Raw genomic sequence first — 16,936 nt, 5'->3', positions numbered from 1 at the left:
TCAATTACTTATGTACAAATGATTTTCACAATTTTATAATTATATCATTTAGTGTATATTGGATTGCGATTTCGAAGTAACACGCGTTATTTTGTTATTGATATATTTATAAAAAGATATAAAACATACATTCATTTCTCATTTCAAATATATAGGGTAAACCTTTTACGAAGACTTACGGTCACTTCCACTGCCAGAAAGTACCTATGAGCAGTGTTAATTATCTATCGTTAAGTAAAACAATTACAGCGAAGGTACAAAAAATAAACCACAGACAAACAATGAATGTCTGATTCCTAGTTTAGTTTTACATGTAAAACTTTTTAATCTTGTATTTTCTTCAGGAATATATCCCAAAAAATGGTCATCAGCATATATTTGTCCAATTTTTAAAGCTGAGGATCCATCTAAACCTGAAAACTACAGGGGTATTGCAATTAATATGTGTATAGGAAAACTATTTAATTCAATACTAAACAAAAGGCTTGATAAATATTTAGAAACAAATAATATCATAAATCCATGTCAGATTGGTTTTTCAAGTAAAAGTAGGACATCGGATCACATGTTTGTATTAAAAACTATAATGGATAAGTACACCAGTATGAAAGGTGGGAAACTTTATGCTTGCTTTGTTGATTTCAAAAAAGCGTTTGACAAAGTCATTCATTCTGGTTTAAAATATAAGCTATTAAAACATAATATAGGTGGTAACTTTTATGCAATCCTGAGAGATATGTACAATAAAAGTGAATTATGTGTTAAAATAGATGATGTGCTTACTCCTAATTTTTATTCTCAAATTGGAGTAAAGCAAGGGGATGTTTTAAGTCCAAACCTTTTCAATATTTTTATAAATGATTTACCGGATGTATTTAAGGAAAGCCCAGACTCTGTTGATGTAAACGGTCGCAGGATTGACTGCCTCATGTATGCAGATGATATTGTTATTTTTTCTAGTTCCAAGGCAGGTCTTCAAAAACGACTTGATGGTTTATCCAAATTTTGTACTAAATGGTGTTTAGAGGTCAATCTATCTTAAACCAAAGTTATTATAATTAACAAACCTGGTAAACTTTTAAAAGAATATTTTTATTTCGAAGAAGATACAATAGAATGTGTTAACAATTATAAGTATTTAGGTTTAAAATTTATATCTAGTGGACTTTTTAAGCAAGGAAAGGAAGAATTATACAAAAAATCACTAAAAGCTGTATTCAAATTGCAAAGATCTTTATCATCTTCCAATCTAAGTATTTCTACTCTATTACATATATATGACCATACAATAAAACCCATTTTAATGTATGGCAGTAAAATTACAGGTATGTTTAAAACTAGCTCTGCAGCATGCCAGAAAGAAAGTGAATATTTATTACAGCACATTTATATGAATGATTTTTTAGATAAATCCAATTTAAGATATATGAAGTATATATTAGGTGTAAACAAAAAGTCTTCTAACCTAGCTGTGCTAGGAGAGCTTGGTAGATTCCCTTTATATTTTTCAGTTGTATTATCAATGCTGAAATATTGGTTTAGAATAAAAAATATGAAAGATGGTTTACTGTATGATACCTATATGTGTAACAAAAACATGTTTAATAATAATATTGAATGCTGGTATTCATCCATACATTACATTTTTAAAAAGCTGAATATTCATAATTTGGAGGTAAAGCTCAACTTTTTTATCAAGTCAGTTAAGCAAAAACTTTGTAATAGTTTTGTAAAATTTTGGAACACAAAAAGAAGAGATACAAAGAGTAGTAAATTAGATACTTATTTCAAACTTAAAACTTGTTTTTCGAAAGAAATGTATCTATCTTTAAACAATTTTCAATTGAGAAGTGCCATATGTAAAATCAGAATCAGTGCACATGATGTCAAAATAGAAAGAGACAGGTATAAAACTTTATATATAGAAAGAGACCAAAGGCTTTGTAAGAAATGTACTCTAAATCTGGTTGAAGATGAACAACATTTTATTACTAGTTGTCCAGCATACAATAATGATAAGGAGATATTTTTCAAGGAGATAAACTGTATCTGTCCCAATTTTATATATCTTTCAAATGAGGCAACATTTGTTTGGTTATTTACTAATGAAAATTTGTCTATACTTAAATATTTAGGGAGCTATATTATTTCATGTCTAGATGTTAAACGAAATGTTAATTAATGTATGTAATAACAATGATAATTGTAATGATTTTATAGTTCTGATCCTGCCTGGAATTAAATGTATGTGATTTTTTATAGAATGAAGATAATAACATCTGTCTGAACTTTTTAATGTTTCATTTTAATATATAAAAATATTTTCTATACCGATTTAAGAGCCTTATACCATTTGTTAAAGTCACACACAAAAAAGAATATGGTAAACATTGTAGTATTGCAATGATGCAAAGAACGGCTTTGGTTTCCCTCTACCTGTAACGGTTTCTAGGTTTAATCTATAACAAGGTTTTCGGTTTTTGGGGTGATGATGAAACGAAGTTGGTACTATCTAGGTAAAGAAATATATCTTGGTCTAGGGTTCATACTGAATAGTTATGTCCTACGATACTTGATACCGAAGATCATTTTGATATTTCGCGTACAGTACTTTTTTCTTGCAAATATTTTAAAAATTGGTGGAAATGATAATGAAAATAAGAAGTACAGCAATTGAACACGGGAGGGACCTTAATGATAATAAGAAATCCAGTTAGGTATTCGCGTTCGTAGGAAGAAGAAGAAGAAGAAAAAGAAGAAGAAGAAGAAGTCTCAAAACTTTGCAAACGCGTAGTCAGGTGTTTGGTGGTTCGGTAGAGTCGAGATTCAGATTGAAATTTTTCTGAAGTCAGAGCTTCATGACATCATACCCCCATCATAGACATTCAGGCTACTGGCGTGTATTTAATATTTAACCAAAAAGGGGAACGAGAACATCAAGCTGAATGTTCTTTTTCGGTGACCGATTCTGGTGTTAAGCGTTGTCAGCTCAGACGTATAAAAAAATAGTAAATTCTAAGTAAACACGATACCAAATGGCATATCTCCCGATTTCTAAAATTTTTGGCACACTAAATAAATAAATAAAAAAATGGAGGTCACCATTTTTGTTTTCATGTAAATTTCATAGGAAAACGTCAATTTTGGCGACAAATTTACAAAGCTACTAGGTACATATGGAAAATGCCTTTTTTTCGACTTATCTTTTTAGATTTTTCAATGAATGGCTATTTTCTTATATACAGAGAAAGACTAAAAACTAACATAATATACAGGTTTGTATACTAAATGCATGCATGTATAGAAACACATATGTCACCATCCTTGTTTTAAGATAAATTGCTTCAAAGTTGATCGATACGCTTAGAATTTGACCGGAAAACGTGTGACTTTATTGAATACAGAATAACGTTATTCTTACTCAGAGGTATTGAAAAAAATATGTGTCGGGATCTGAATTTATTTTATTTTCATTTACCCTGTCTGATTTTGTAAATTTCCTAGTAATTCAATATATAATTCTACTGATTTAATTGGACAATGGTGATGTCACCGCTGCATCCATGCATGATTAAAGTGCCTCAAAGATTTGATTAAGTAAATAGTGATGTTTAAGTACAATTTGAATCGACTGATTGATGGTTGCTTATCGTTCAGTGGCAAATATTTCATGCATGTTCAGGACGAAATAATACAATTTGAAACAGTTGTGTCTAAAAGACACTTTTGATGAACCGGTCAAAAAAGGTTAAACAATCTGTTGTGAAAATTATATATAAAAATCCTGATAAAATACACATTCTAAAAAGTAAAATATAACAAAAATACCGTACTCCAAGGAATATTCAAAACGGAAAGTCCTTTATCAAATGGCAAAATCAAAAGCTCAAACACATCAAACGAATGGAAAACAACTCTCATATTCCTGAATTGGTACAGGCATTAATATAGTATACTCTGTATGGTGTAAACGTGTGAGATGTGTGCCCAGTAAATCGGACAAACCTTGCAACTGACGTGTATGCAAAATTTCACTTTAAAAGACGAAGTTCAACATTCTGTCATTCGTTGTACATGTGGGAGGAGGAAGCCGGATTCTTTACTCTGCGTGCCTTTATATATTATCAAAATGCCAAATTGAGCAACCTGTCATTAAAAAACATCCTGAAGTTATGCGCACCTTTATTATATGTAGTAACACCAGGTACATAATTTAAAAGTTGAACTGTAAAAACTGTAGTCCTAAGAAATCAGCCGTAAATCCCACACACAAAGAAATACCAATACTTTTTTACATACATATTTGTATACTTGTTATAAAAGCATTCCGACGCCTATGTGAGCATTATGCCCCTCCCCAAAAAGGCAACTTTGTTAATCGTCTTTCAGTCGTTTTGTCTCCCCACTTTGTGAAATGATGCATCTGTACTTGTACTTTATGTCCAACTCAAAACACCAAAAACACACCCATCCCCCTATTCCCAAGCGTAAATTAACAGGAATATGAAATCTAAATGATTTTATTATCTCGTTGTTTTTTTCAGTTAGTTTCTGCTGTTTGAATACTATAGGTTAATGAAAATATCTCTTAGTAAATTGTTTGCGTTCGAAGCAGCACTTTTTCGGATTTACTTTCATCAAAGCACCGATCAATCATTTATTGTGGGCCACGGATTTTTTTTTATGAATCGTTTGATTGTAAATTTCGAGAAAACATTTTCAGAATGGAAATGTAATTTTTATTTCGTCCTAACCATGTGCACATTTATTGTTAAGCCTTTGTTAACTTCTCCTCATTCCGATGTTGTCCTGTGTAGACTTCGCTTATACGAATACAAAGCTAGCACTTTATTATTAAAATGCTTCCGAAACTATATCGGATTTCTTCTGTACAGTCCAATAAATTTCAGAGACTTTTTTCACATGGAACACAGGGAAAGTTGTTCGGTTAAATAACGGATAATAAGTTCAGCTATTCTTTTTTGTTCATTCCATGCCAACAAACAACCTTTTGTCTATCCGCAATCTTTTCCAAATACATTATTTTATTTCTATTTTGCTAGCGGTGTTTTTTGACGACCATTTTAAAAACGAACGGGTTTCTTAACGAAATTGCATTAATAGTGGTACCAAGTACAATTCCCCGTATTTTCACACACCATCCTGCCTTTCTGTAAGTTGGATTTTTACTTTCAAAAGAAAATTTCTTCGGGAAACGGCGTGCATCATAAATAAGAATCTATTGCAAACAATAACCAAGAATAAAAAAAACTCTGTCTGTTATGCACAAGAACATATATAGATATATCGTACAAATGCTTACTTATCAATAGAAACAGAATGTTTAAAAATTATATTTTTAAATGTAAAGAATGGGCAGAAGAATTGTCGGAAGGCGACGAAGCAATCAATGTCAAATAATGTATTGCATCAACTCAAATCTTTCGGCACTCTGCGTGTAGGCAAAGTTACAGTTAAAAATGTTTACCGAAAATAAAAGGATTTTATTTAATAATTTCGCGATTGAAGTACAGCGTTAGGCCTACATGTATTGTGTCGATAACCGCCAGAAACACGATGGAACCTGCTGCATTGACCGATATTTATGAACGTTGTCCACGTTAGCAGACTTACGTTATGGGCACGTTCAGAACAATCCGCTAATTGACGATGAAAAATCTTCTTATGCAGCAGCAATGGTTGAATTATAATAAGATAATAGCTTAAACTATTAAACTAAAGATCGCCTAATTTAATTTAATATAAAAAAAACACAAAAAACAGCGACACTAGAATTCCTAAATATTAAAGAGTAAGAAGAAGGTATATTTAATAGTAAATGCATTGCACAAGCAACGTCAAAACTTCTCAAGAAACCGAAAACATCCGAAGAACCCAACTTAACTTAGAAAGTGTGTTTTGAAATCTAGTCCCCACACACCAAACTTCTCGGAATACAAAATCAATGAACTGATAAAAAGTATAATGGCAAAAAAGATTCTGAGAATGAATATTTGAAATTCAAACTAATTTTTAAAACAAACATGTTGACGTATATTCAAGAGCACTTTAAAACTGGGTTAGTAGTTAATTACTAGTATGCTAGCCGTTTTGTCGGACAGAGATGACATACTATTCCAATACTAGTAACTTAAACACAATCCAATAAAGGAGCATTAGGTTGATCATCAACTGCAATCCTAAATGTCCTGGAAGTTAGAGTAGATGGGCTACTATTACATTAAAGGTTTAGGATATGGCAGTCACGGAAAATTAAAATTAAAAAATCTTACTCATTACAAAATCGGGCGAGAAATATAATGTAAAAATAAGAAAACTACTGACAAACAAATCTCAAAAATACATCTGATTCTAAAACAAGCATAAACAGTTTAAGGAACAGATATAACAAACTTAGTGCCAGAAAATGATTTTTGGTAATACGCAACAATATTGATAATACCTATTAGGGAACTCAAAAATTAGACAAAAATGACAGTCAACGTCGATAAAGAACGAGTAACCGCTAAAAAATGTTTAAACCCATCAAACTTTTTTTATTTTTAAATGCCAGAATAAAGTGAATCTAAAATTAAAATTAATATAGAAACTTTCAAATAGAAAGTCAACCATACCATGGAATTCTTGAATGAACCGTAAAATAGAAACTCGCAAATTAAACTGTTTATTCAATGTTAAGTCATTATCTCTATCTCCTCAGCAAAATAATTAAATTTGTGTTTTCTTTGAAATTATATATAGCAGATAGATTTTCTAAAGAAGCAGGGAAAAAGGCAAACAATTAAAATAAAAAATGGATGTGCAGATTACTGTGATAATGAAGTTAAACAGCTAAAGTGAACATTTATTTTATATATCGAAGTAGCAACATTGATGTGATCAACATTAGAAAATTCATAAGAAAAATAATGGATGTGCAGTTTACTGTGATGTATATATAGTAGAATAAATAATTAAGGTTGGTATATTAGGAATGAGTTCGCAATGCTACATTGTTAATTTTTCACAAGCCTTCAGTATTTTGCTGGTCTCTCCGCTTCTTTTATTAAGACGAACATGATAATTGTGTTTTTACTGTTACTATTATGTGTATAGGTTGGTTATATTTTTGTAAGTATTTTTGCCATAGTTTGAAATGAAGAATTGTTTTATTTAACATAAATAAGATGATTAACGCTGTAATGAAAATATTAGGCGTATTTCAAAATAACTGATACTGATATAGTTTTACCTTCTAGAGAGATTTTGTGGAAATAAATAACTGCAGCCAACTTCACTGTCCTCCAACTATAAACACCAAGCTATCTTAAAAAGACAAAGTTTTCCAGTATGGCACATAATTAGACAAATATTGCATATATATTTGTAAGTTTAGAACATAATTTTTTTTTTAATCAATATTTTAATATTGAAACGTTTGAAGTGCCATAGTCCAGCATGCATTATAACATATTTTCAATATGTTGAAGCAATTTCTGAAACATAAAAGCTTTACTTTTACATGACTTCTTATAAATTACTTTAAGTGTCCAATTATATATCAAAATCTATTTTATTGTTACGTATACTAATGCTTGCAATACGCATCAACATTGAAAATACCTATCAGGGTCCTCAAAAACAAACAAAAAGGACGGTCAATGTAAAAAAAGAACGGATAACCGCTAAAAAAATAAAGTTTCGTCACAAACAGCAATTTCAAAAGTTATTCCGTTTTTCAAAACCAAAAACAATGTGGAGCTGGAACAGTTGAGAGTTTTACTCAATTTGACTGAATTAAAACATCCAGTTCCGAAACGAGGATGTGTACCTTAATCTGAATTTAATCCATCAATTTTTTTTTTTTATATGCCAGAATAAGTGAATCCAGAATCTAAAAAGCATAGAAACTTTCAAATAGTAAGTCAACCATGGAATTCTTGAATGAACCGTAAAATAAAAACTCACAAATGAACGGTTTACTCAATGTTAAGTCATTATCTCTATCTCTTCGGCAAAATAATTCAATTTGTGTTTCTTTGAATAAATAGCAGATAGGCTTTCTAAAGAAGCACGAAAAGAGGCAAACAATTAAGATAAATAATGGCTGTGCAGATTATTGTGAAAATGAAGTTAAACAGCTAAAGTGAACATTTATTTTATATATCGAAGTAGCAACATTGATGTGATCAATATTAGAAAATTCTTTTGTACTATAATTTCAATTTGAAACCAGAAAACCAGCAATTCAAATATATTGAGATCATATTATTGCCTTTATTGACGACTATCAACATCGATTGAATTAAACAGTAACAAATTGCGGATTATGAAAATTCAAAGGCAAGCCTACACAAAAAAAGAAGAATAACATGTAATCTCAAGTTCACTATGATAATTTAAGATCTAAGACCGCGCAAACATGTCACTATTGAGTTAAAACACCGACACATGGTATCGGTCAGTCAATTTGTGATCAATTCGTGATCGTGACCATAAAAATTATCTAGGGTCGATTTCAGTCGTTCTTTCTCATAACTCTGTTGGTGTAGTTTATGTGTAAGGAGCACATCCCTGTTAATGTAGTTTGCATAATGTGAACATGCACCAACGTAACGACTGAGATTTGTAAACGCCATACGATGGACAAGTGGGTATGATACTGCTGAGAAATGGAAAGTTGACAATTGGAACGTTGAAATCATCAAGTGTGTCATAAATTCTAGTTTGAAGACTTTCATCTGTGTCAATATCGAGGAAAAAATTTTAAAAAATAAACAGGCCTTCTGCTTTCTGTAGTATCCTTAATCTCAAGTTCACTATGATAAATGAAATGTAAGCATTCATTGAAATGTGTGTTCTTGAGTGAATTAAAGAACATCTTATATATACCTGAAAGTAAAATAAGATGTTTTCCTTTTTCCTTTGAGAAGGTTCTGTATGAATTCTGCTTTAAATGAGTACGTACGAACAACAAGTCTGCCAGAGATTCAGTTACAGACCCTTATACTCTATACTGGCAATAAAACATTCTATCAACAAACCGATACCAACTAATGGCGAAGCTATTTCTCATCTTGAATATTATAGGCTATCATAAAAATAAATTGCATAAAATATGTAATTTAAGACATCTACTATTCAAACCAACAAATACCAAGAGCTGTGTACCAACAGAAATTGTAACCAACAAATATCAAGAGCTGTGTACCAACAGAAATTATAACCAACAAATACCAAGAGCTGTGTACCAACAGAAATTGTAACCAACAAATACCAAGAGCTGTATACCAACAGAAATTGTAACCAACAAATACCAAGAGCTGTATACTAACAGAAATTGTAACCAACAAATACCAAGAGCTGTGTACCCACAGAAATTGTAACCAACAAATACCAAGAGCTGTATACCAACAGAAATTGTAACCAACAAATACCAAGAGCTTATTTATTAATTAAAGTTATTCAAATGATATGAGATGTCCTTTAATTCAATGCTAATACTGATTTAATGTTCTTCTCAAGTTTGTGCTTGCTTGTTCATGCTGTTTCCTACATTGTTACTTTGTGATATAAGGTACCGACTTCAAATAAAACATAAATAAATGCTATTTGCGTAATGCCGTGTAGCGTTAATAATGCAGTAGACTAGCCTGTGATTGTTGTATGCTTTTAATTTGCTGGTTTATATTTTCATTTGTAATCTTGAAATAAAAAAAAGCACAAATATTCCTTTAGATATAGAAATACAGTTTGGAATGAATACTCCAGAGTTTTTGAGAAGAACACAATTTTAACCAATGTTCTCAACTTCTTGTTACCTGGAGTGGTAGTTCATGTCAATGCAATGCTTGCAAATAATCAATACTTTACTTTATAGTGCTTTTCTGCTAATGTGTCATAACTGCTCATGTGTTTTAAACTGTTTTATATGCTTTTCATCATGATTGCTTATTGTACTTTTAATATTTCGTCATAGTTTAACATAAAAAAAGAGAGGCGAAAGATACTCGTAAGTCGAAATTAAACTGACAAAGCAAAGGCTAAAAAAGAAAAAGACAAACAGACAAACAGACAAACAACAGTACACAAAGCACAACATAGAAAACTAAAGAGTGAGCAACACTAACCCCACCAAAAACTGGGGGTGATCTCAGGTGCTCCGGAAGGGTAAGCATATCCTGCTCCACATATGGTACCCGTTGTGTTGCTCATGTAATAACCCGGTGATAAAAGTAGACGGGATTGTAGTTACGACTATTGGAACATATCTGTCGTCATCTGTGAAACAAATATTCCATAAGGGTCAACCAACTCGTGATAGCGTCCGTAAAATTTAAGAAGGGATGATTGCAACTTCACCACTTGGAACTCTTTGTTTAATAGCTTCCGTGTGAGCAGCAACCCTCTTTCAGGAAAATCAAGATAGGAAATACAAGCCCTGAAATATCGTATCAACTGGGAGATATATACTCCGTATGCAGGCGCTGCTGGAATGTTGCTACATAGAAATGGAAAGTTCACAATTGTGAAGTGAAATCATCTCTTTTCTCGTCAAGTTTTGTTTTCAACCGACCCTCATTGTCAATTTCTAGATGTCAGTCAAGATATGAGGCAGACTTTGCTGTATCTGTTGTATCCTTTATCTCAAGTTCGATGGGATAGATACGTTCAACATAGTCACCAAATTCTGAATCATTTAGTGAGAGAACATTATTTATATAGCGGAAAGTGAAGTTAAAGGATACTGCTAACTTCTGTTGTTTCTTCCTAAGAAGTTTCTGTATGAAATAAGCCGCATATAAATAAAGGAACAAGTCGGCAAGAAGAGAAGTACAGTTGCATGGTTCCCATGAGAATGCCGATTGTTTGTTGAAAAACACGTCCATCAAACGTAACTGTAGCTTTTGTATTGTTTGTATGTTTGCTTTCTTTTAAACGTGCTTTTTTGAATGTTTTGTTTGTATAATAAGACAATATAAAAGCTCAATAGAGGTTATGGTTTCTGTAAACAAAATTCATATTCGTCTTTGAATAAAGCTTTTGAACTTTAAACATTTTCCATTTATAAATGCGGTCGTTACTTGGGGCCACTTCAAGTTCCTCTAATGGTAGGATGACCAGCTGAGACAATCAGTACACCTCTCTTTTAATATATTTTGAATAGCAAAAATGCATACCCATCATATATATCTTTTAATTTTGACAAAAAAATATTACTAATAGCTATCATATAGCATGATTCGCCGAATTTCATGGAGAGATTGATAGATTTAATGAATATCCAGCGGATAATCCCTACCTTCTTCTTCTTTTTCTTCTTCAGGATGTCCACCCTACTTGCAGGGTCACCGCATTTAAAAATTATTTATTTTTTAAGAATGCGTTATTAAAAATTTTTGTTAATTTTTTTTTTTTTTTTTATGTTTTAGTTAAAATTTAAATAATAATAGTAACAGAGTTAGAATAGGACAAAATTAAAAAACAGGAACTTGTATTTACACTATACATACTCAGACTGACGTGAGCTTGCAAAATTTTACATTTATTTTAAAATGGATAAAATACTAGCTTATCAGAAGCTAAATGTAGTTTGTTTGTAAAATTCTCTTAGAAAAAAGAAAGTGTTATGAATTACGATTCTGTATTAATAATGGGTAAAATTATGTACTTGTGTGGTTTCAAGATATAGTTTATGTGTTCTTAAAATCTAAAATGGTAAAAAACTCTCTAAATATTAGTTTTAAAAACAGTAGTGGTCATTGTCACAATCTAAGATCTACAAGGTTATTTACAAGGGTCATTAATATTCATATACTCTAGTTATAGTTTTAACTTAGAAGTAATTTTCTATATCACTTAATATTTAATAAAGGTATATACATCATATTAAAGTAGTATAATACTTGTTACATTCCCATGACTGACAGCCACCCGTCGCAATTGTTAAGCACCAAGAACTTTAAAAATGATTGTTCATTTGTTTTCCAGAAGTTGGGCTCTTTTAGCGCAATGCATGATAGATCCAGTCTTTGCAAATTCGTTCTATATCTCTCAGCTGAGACACTGATATAAGGTTGTTCCAAGAACAGTCAACTAAGAATTCAAGAACTTCAAGGTCCTCATCAGAATTAATTACTAGTATACTGCAATAAGGGATCTGATTATCCGCTCCAGGAGGGATTTGAGTCTATTGTGATGAATTTTTCTCACACTATTCAGACTTTCACACGTAACTAGGAAGTGTTTATATATAGCTCTACCACTCATTACATTGTAATTTATGTGCACACCCACCCTTCCCGCAATTTTACATGATGATTTTGATTATTGCTGATGCCGGATTGCTAAGCGTTGCGTCACTCGGCGGAAAAGGAAATATCAAGAATAGATTTTAAAAAAAATCGTAAGGGGTTCTCGCCTGCTGCTGCTGTCAGTGTAAAAGTGTAATGCGAGTTGACTTAAATAGTGTGTCCATTTATCAGTACAATACAGAATTTACCTCTTTTAAAATCATAAAAAAGCAGACTGAACCTAAATGTTGACGCCACCAACGCCGACGACGGTATCTAGGATCTCTATGTCTCGCTTTCGCGACATAAATGTATCAGGCTCGACAAAAAATGAAACTGGTAAAATCACACCGCGAAAATTAAACTGAACAGCCTATAAGTTGAAGTGCTGTAATAATAAACGAAACCGGATTTATACTTTTCCGTCATTGACCACGCTTTTACCATATAATTTTTTTTCTTTTTCAAGATTTCTTGACTGGTTACAGTATATAATAGTCCGAATATATGCATCTATGATTTTGTATGAATAAAATCAATTTGGTTTACAAATTTAACTTGTTTACATAAAGATATTGAAGATGGTTAAATCTTAGTCACATGATCAGAATACGTCATTTCCAAAACAAAAATGGTACCTGTTTGTTGACAAACAGAAGCAGCATATTTACGGGGTCAAAGCAAGCAAAATGGATAATCCTATAACATCCAATGGGGATAGTTTCGATAGACACAGTGAACAGATATTGAAAAACATTCTTAGTCCAATTGAACCTTTCGTAATGCAAATCCAAAGCCTTCTTGTATGGGAGAGTCCAAGAAGAAGTGCAGTGTTATTTATTATTATTCATACAATATTTTGGTAAGGATTGACATATAGATAGCATTTGACACGAACTTATATGTGCTTCTCAATATAACTTAGCCAATGATTGCAAATAAATTTGCAATTTGGTGTTTCTATGTACATGATCTATAGAAATTTTGTTGAGGGATCAAACTGGACAAATTTCAAATCTGAGTCTGTTTAATAGCCACATTCACATTTGACCTTGTTCGTGTTTGTTCTTATACCTGTTCAACCTTGGACAAGTTTGCTAATATTCTTATTTGCCCTTACCCCGAAAAATTCAGTTCCTCCCTGTGATCGACACTCCCACTTGAAGGTTAATTAATGCAGGCATCGTACTGAAATATTTTGGTTAGTTTCCCCTCATTTTTTCTTGTACATTTTGAAATGGTTTTATGATATGATTTGAGTTATTATGACCTGAAATTACAAATTCTGACAAAGGGTCCTGCTCAAAACATAAACATATTTGTCTCATTGGCTCTCATACAACATCTTCTTATTTCTATTGGCACATTAGTTTGACAGCAGTCCTTTGAGGAGAGTGTCATTCTTAACAGATAAAGTTCATTGATTATCTTTTCAATTAGTTTAGATACATATATTTTACTTTCTTATAATGAATTGTTCCTGCACTGTCTAAATTGATTTCTAGCTGACTAGTTTACTAAATACAAAGTTGTTATTTCCATAATTAATATAAATTGCCCAAGAAATATTTGTATTACCTACATTAAAATGGTATGCAAACAAAACTATAAAAGCCACCTGAGTATTTTATGAATGCGGGTCCAATCGCCCTAGTACCTGTTCGCCCTGGATCCGTTCGCCCTAATTCCTGTTCGCATTGAGTCCGTTTGCCCTGATTTTTATTTTATTTTGTTGTCTTGTTTAATATGAATTACATGTATGTTAAAGTTTGTTGAAATATTCGCCGAATATTTATGTTGTATTGCTGCTACCAGACAATTATTTTTCTTTGATTTGCACTGAAGTGTTAAGGAACTGAAGACCAGTTACCTGTATGTATTTATCTTTTTTGAAACATTGTAACAATTTCAAATCTTAAGGCACATTCCGGTATTTTCTCTTTTTTTCGGGTATTAAAATCACCACAAAAATGCCATACTATTGGACAATAATTAAAATTTGACATTATAAATGAATAATAAATAGTAAGTTTACCTAATTTAGTTAAATTTTTACCAATACAACGTTGATATCTCCACATTTTCTTCCATTCATTTACCATTTTGCTTACATGTACATGTACACCATGACATGACAGTGACAATAAATACTTGTTTAAATAAAAAAAAACATACATGTACAATATACATGTACATGTTAGTATTTATATGATATAATTATGTACATGAAGTTTTTAATAAAATCTATGGGGAATATATTCAATGGGTAGCAAATACTCTATGAACATGTTATGGGAGCAAATATATATATATACATGTACATAGACCTAACAGATAAATGTACATGTACAATACAACAAAATTCAGACGAGATAATTTGATGGTGAATTCTTGTACATTGTGTAAAGTAGATTCAACATACAGCTGTTCATTGGCAGCTTATAATTACAACTTGTACCATTTTATATTGCATACATTTAAACATTTTACTACTTTATAATTTCTGAAAGTGCATTAAACAAATGTTTATACATATGTATCAATGTAAGGAGTAAGCTTGTATTTTTATATTTTCATGTACTTGAAAGGTATAATTGATCAGATCAGATAAAACATGTTCATACAATTTTGTAGGTTTTTTACAGTATTTGGTGGTAGAATCTATTTTCTTATCAGTACAGGTTTGATAGTATCATATTTTATACGGACTTGGAAGAGAAGGATATGGCCAGAGATTAGAGGTAAACCCATATTCAGATATAAAGCAGACATGTTATATAATTAAATCATTGTAACCATTAATTTACATATAGAGCTGAAACTTTATGAATACCAAATGATATAGTTAAATTTTCAATTCAGAGGCCACATTTCATTTTTATGGACCTGCCATAAAGTGGTTGGGGCCATAAAGTTTTACCATTATCCGTCATTCCGCAACAAACAGTTATACAGACTTTTTTTCTAAACGCCTTCACATATTGAGCTGATTTTTAGTATGTGAGTCTACTATGATGAGTTACAGATTGAGTTTACGTTTGGTTCCGCTCCATTGATTTTTGCAGAAATTATGGACTTTGGACTTTGAAAATTTTGTGAAAAATAACATTTATACAGACTTTATTTCTATATGCCTTCATATTTTGAGCTGAATTTTAGTATGTGAGGCTACTATGATGAGTTACAGGTTAGGTTTATGTTTAGTTCCACTGGGCTGATTTTTGCTGGCAAAAATCAGTGGAGCAGAACCAAACATAAACCCACCCTGTAACTCAAAATTATGGATTATATTATTATCCTGACTACACACTGTGAGTCATCTTTAAATCAGTATTACTAGGGATGTCATCTCAGGTAAGAATTACTAATCTAGTACTCCTTGGTTGATAATCTAGTACTCCTTGGTTACTAATCTAGTACTCCTTGGTTTTACTGAGCAATACTTGAGTACTCCCTCAAAAAAATATTTTCAAAATTGAAAAACACTTTTACATGTAAGTACATTTTACTTATTGTGGATTGTTGTCTAATGGTTGTTAAACCCTCTACATTATCATCAGGGACTAGATATGATATTCAAGTTATAACTCTTCCTCCAAAATAATTTACTTGTACCAGTAAATGACAGACACTTGTATAAGTATTACCACTGACTGTTGGAGATTCACAATTGTAAATATAAGCAATAATCTTATATCCCCACTAGTCTCGATTCTAGGAGTGGGGGCTTTATAGCAATATAACCTTTGTCTGTCCTTCCATATGTATGTTAGTCTGTCTGTCCATTGTTTAACAAATATTTTTGTCACACTTTTCTCTGGTATTACAAAAGAAAATGGCTGTTTGGTCCACAGCTTGACAATTATAAGTTGTAATGTAAGCATGTTTGGGATCTGTCAGTTAATCACATCCTGTTTGCCTATACTTTGATGTACAAGTGGGGATATGCCTACCAAGACAACATTTAGATTTGCATTATATTTTCCACACTGTCTCATTTTAATTAACACATATTAACAATGTAACCTTTATTTATCAAAATTGTGCAGGTGTATAATACAATGAACTGCAATTGGCATAGCCTCTTACTAGATATTAAGACATGAACTCAATTAATCTCCTGTATTTTTTATTCAGTTCCACCAAAAGAGCCAGAGGATCCAGACAGGTTTGTATACTCGGTTGAATTAGAGATTTTACAAATGTAAAAATAAAAAAAAAAGGAAAGACTTTTTATTTGAAATTTTATTACAATAAGTACAATGACTGTGAGAATGGAATATTTGTAGTTCAGAGTTTGAATTACAGCATCCATAATATGTAATAAAAAACCAGTTACATATGTAAATACCAGTTTATACTGAATTTTGTAACTGGATGACCACAAAAAGATACACATACACTACAAACAAAGAAAAAGATCTTCACAGAAGCTAATGCGGAACATTAAACTACTGTGTGTCCAAGTCTCATTTAAAACTGTTTTTGAAAAAAATTAACCATTTAAAGTGTGTCTGCATATAGGTTAACAAATTGTACAGCAGAGGCAAAAACATTCAACATTCATTAATCAGGAGCCTGCAACTGTTTGTCCAAGATTGCTCCGACATCTAATAGCCTTTATTAGGATTTGTTGGGGTAGT

At 31.5% G+C, this 16,936-nt stretch overlaps 2 protein-coding genes across 18 annotated transcripts in view; one reads left to right on the top strand and one right to left on the bottom strand.

Moving 5' to 3' along the window:
* Positions 1 to 16,936, bottom strand: part of LOC127730614 (peroxidasin homolog pxn-1-like) — a 296,701-nt gene that overhangs the window by 149,683 nt on the left and 130,082 nt on the right. For 6 of the 14 annotated variants that reach the window (XM_052239088.1, XM_052239090.1, XM_052239091.1 and 3 more), the window contains exon 2: positions 7,253 to 7,322. The exons of 4 other annotated variants lie outside the window; for them this stretch is intronic. In XM_052239088.1, the coding sequence (XP_052095048.1) occupies positions 7,253 to 7,322 (70 nt within the window). Of the gene's footprint in view, positions 1 to 7,252; positions 7,327 to 16,936 lie in introns of all 14 variants that reach the window. 4 more of the 14 variants (XM_052239095.1, XM_052239093.1, XM_052239097.1 and 1 more) reach the window with 1 other exon arrangement.
* LOC127730619 (reticulophagy regulator 3-like) overlaps positions 12,930 to 16,936 on the top strand; it is a 160,397-nt gene continuing 156,390 nt past the window's right edge. For 2 of the 4 annotated variants that reach the window (XM_052239105.1, XM_052239108.1), the window contains exons 1-3: positions 12,930 to 13,155; positions 14,928 to 15,034; positions 16,431 to 16,461. In XM_052239105.1, the coding sequence (XP_052095065.1) occupies positions 12,983 to 13,155; positions 14,928 to 15,034; positions 16,431 to 16,461 (311 nt within the window). In that variant the 5' untranslated portion in view covers positions 12,930 to 12,982. The remainder of the gene's footprint in view (positions 13,156 to 14,927; positions 15,035 to 16,430; positions 16,462 to 16,936) is intronic. The other 2 variants (XM_052239106.1, XM_052239107.1) reach the window with 2 other exon arrangements.

Source organism: Mytilus californianus, unplaced genomic scaffold (assembly GCF_021869535.1).
Source record: "Mytilus californianus isolate M0D057914Y unplaced genomic scaffold, xbMytCali1.0.p SCAF_2, whole genome shotgun sequence".
NCBI lineage: Eukaryota > Metazoa > Mollusca > Bivalvia > Mytilida > Mytilidae > Mytilus > Mytilus californianus.
The sequence above is the reverse complement of the archived record's forward strand: the minus strand, read 5'-3'. Positions and strand labels throughout refer to the sequence as shown.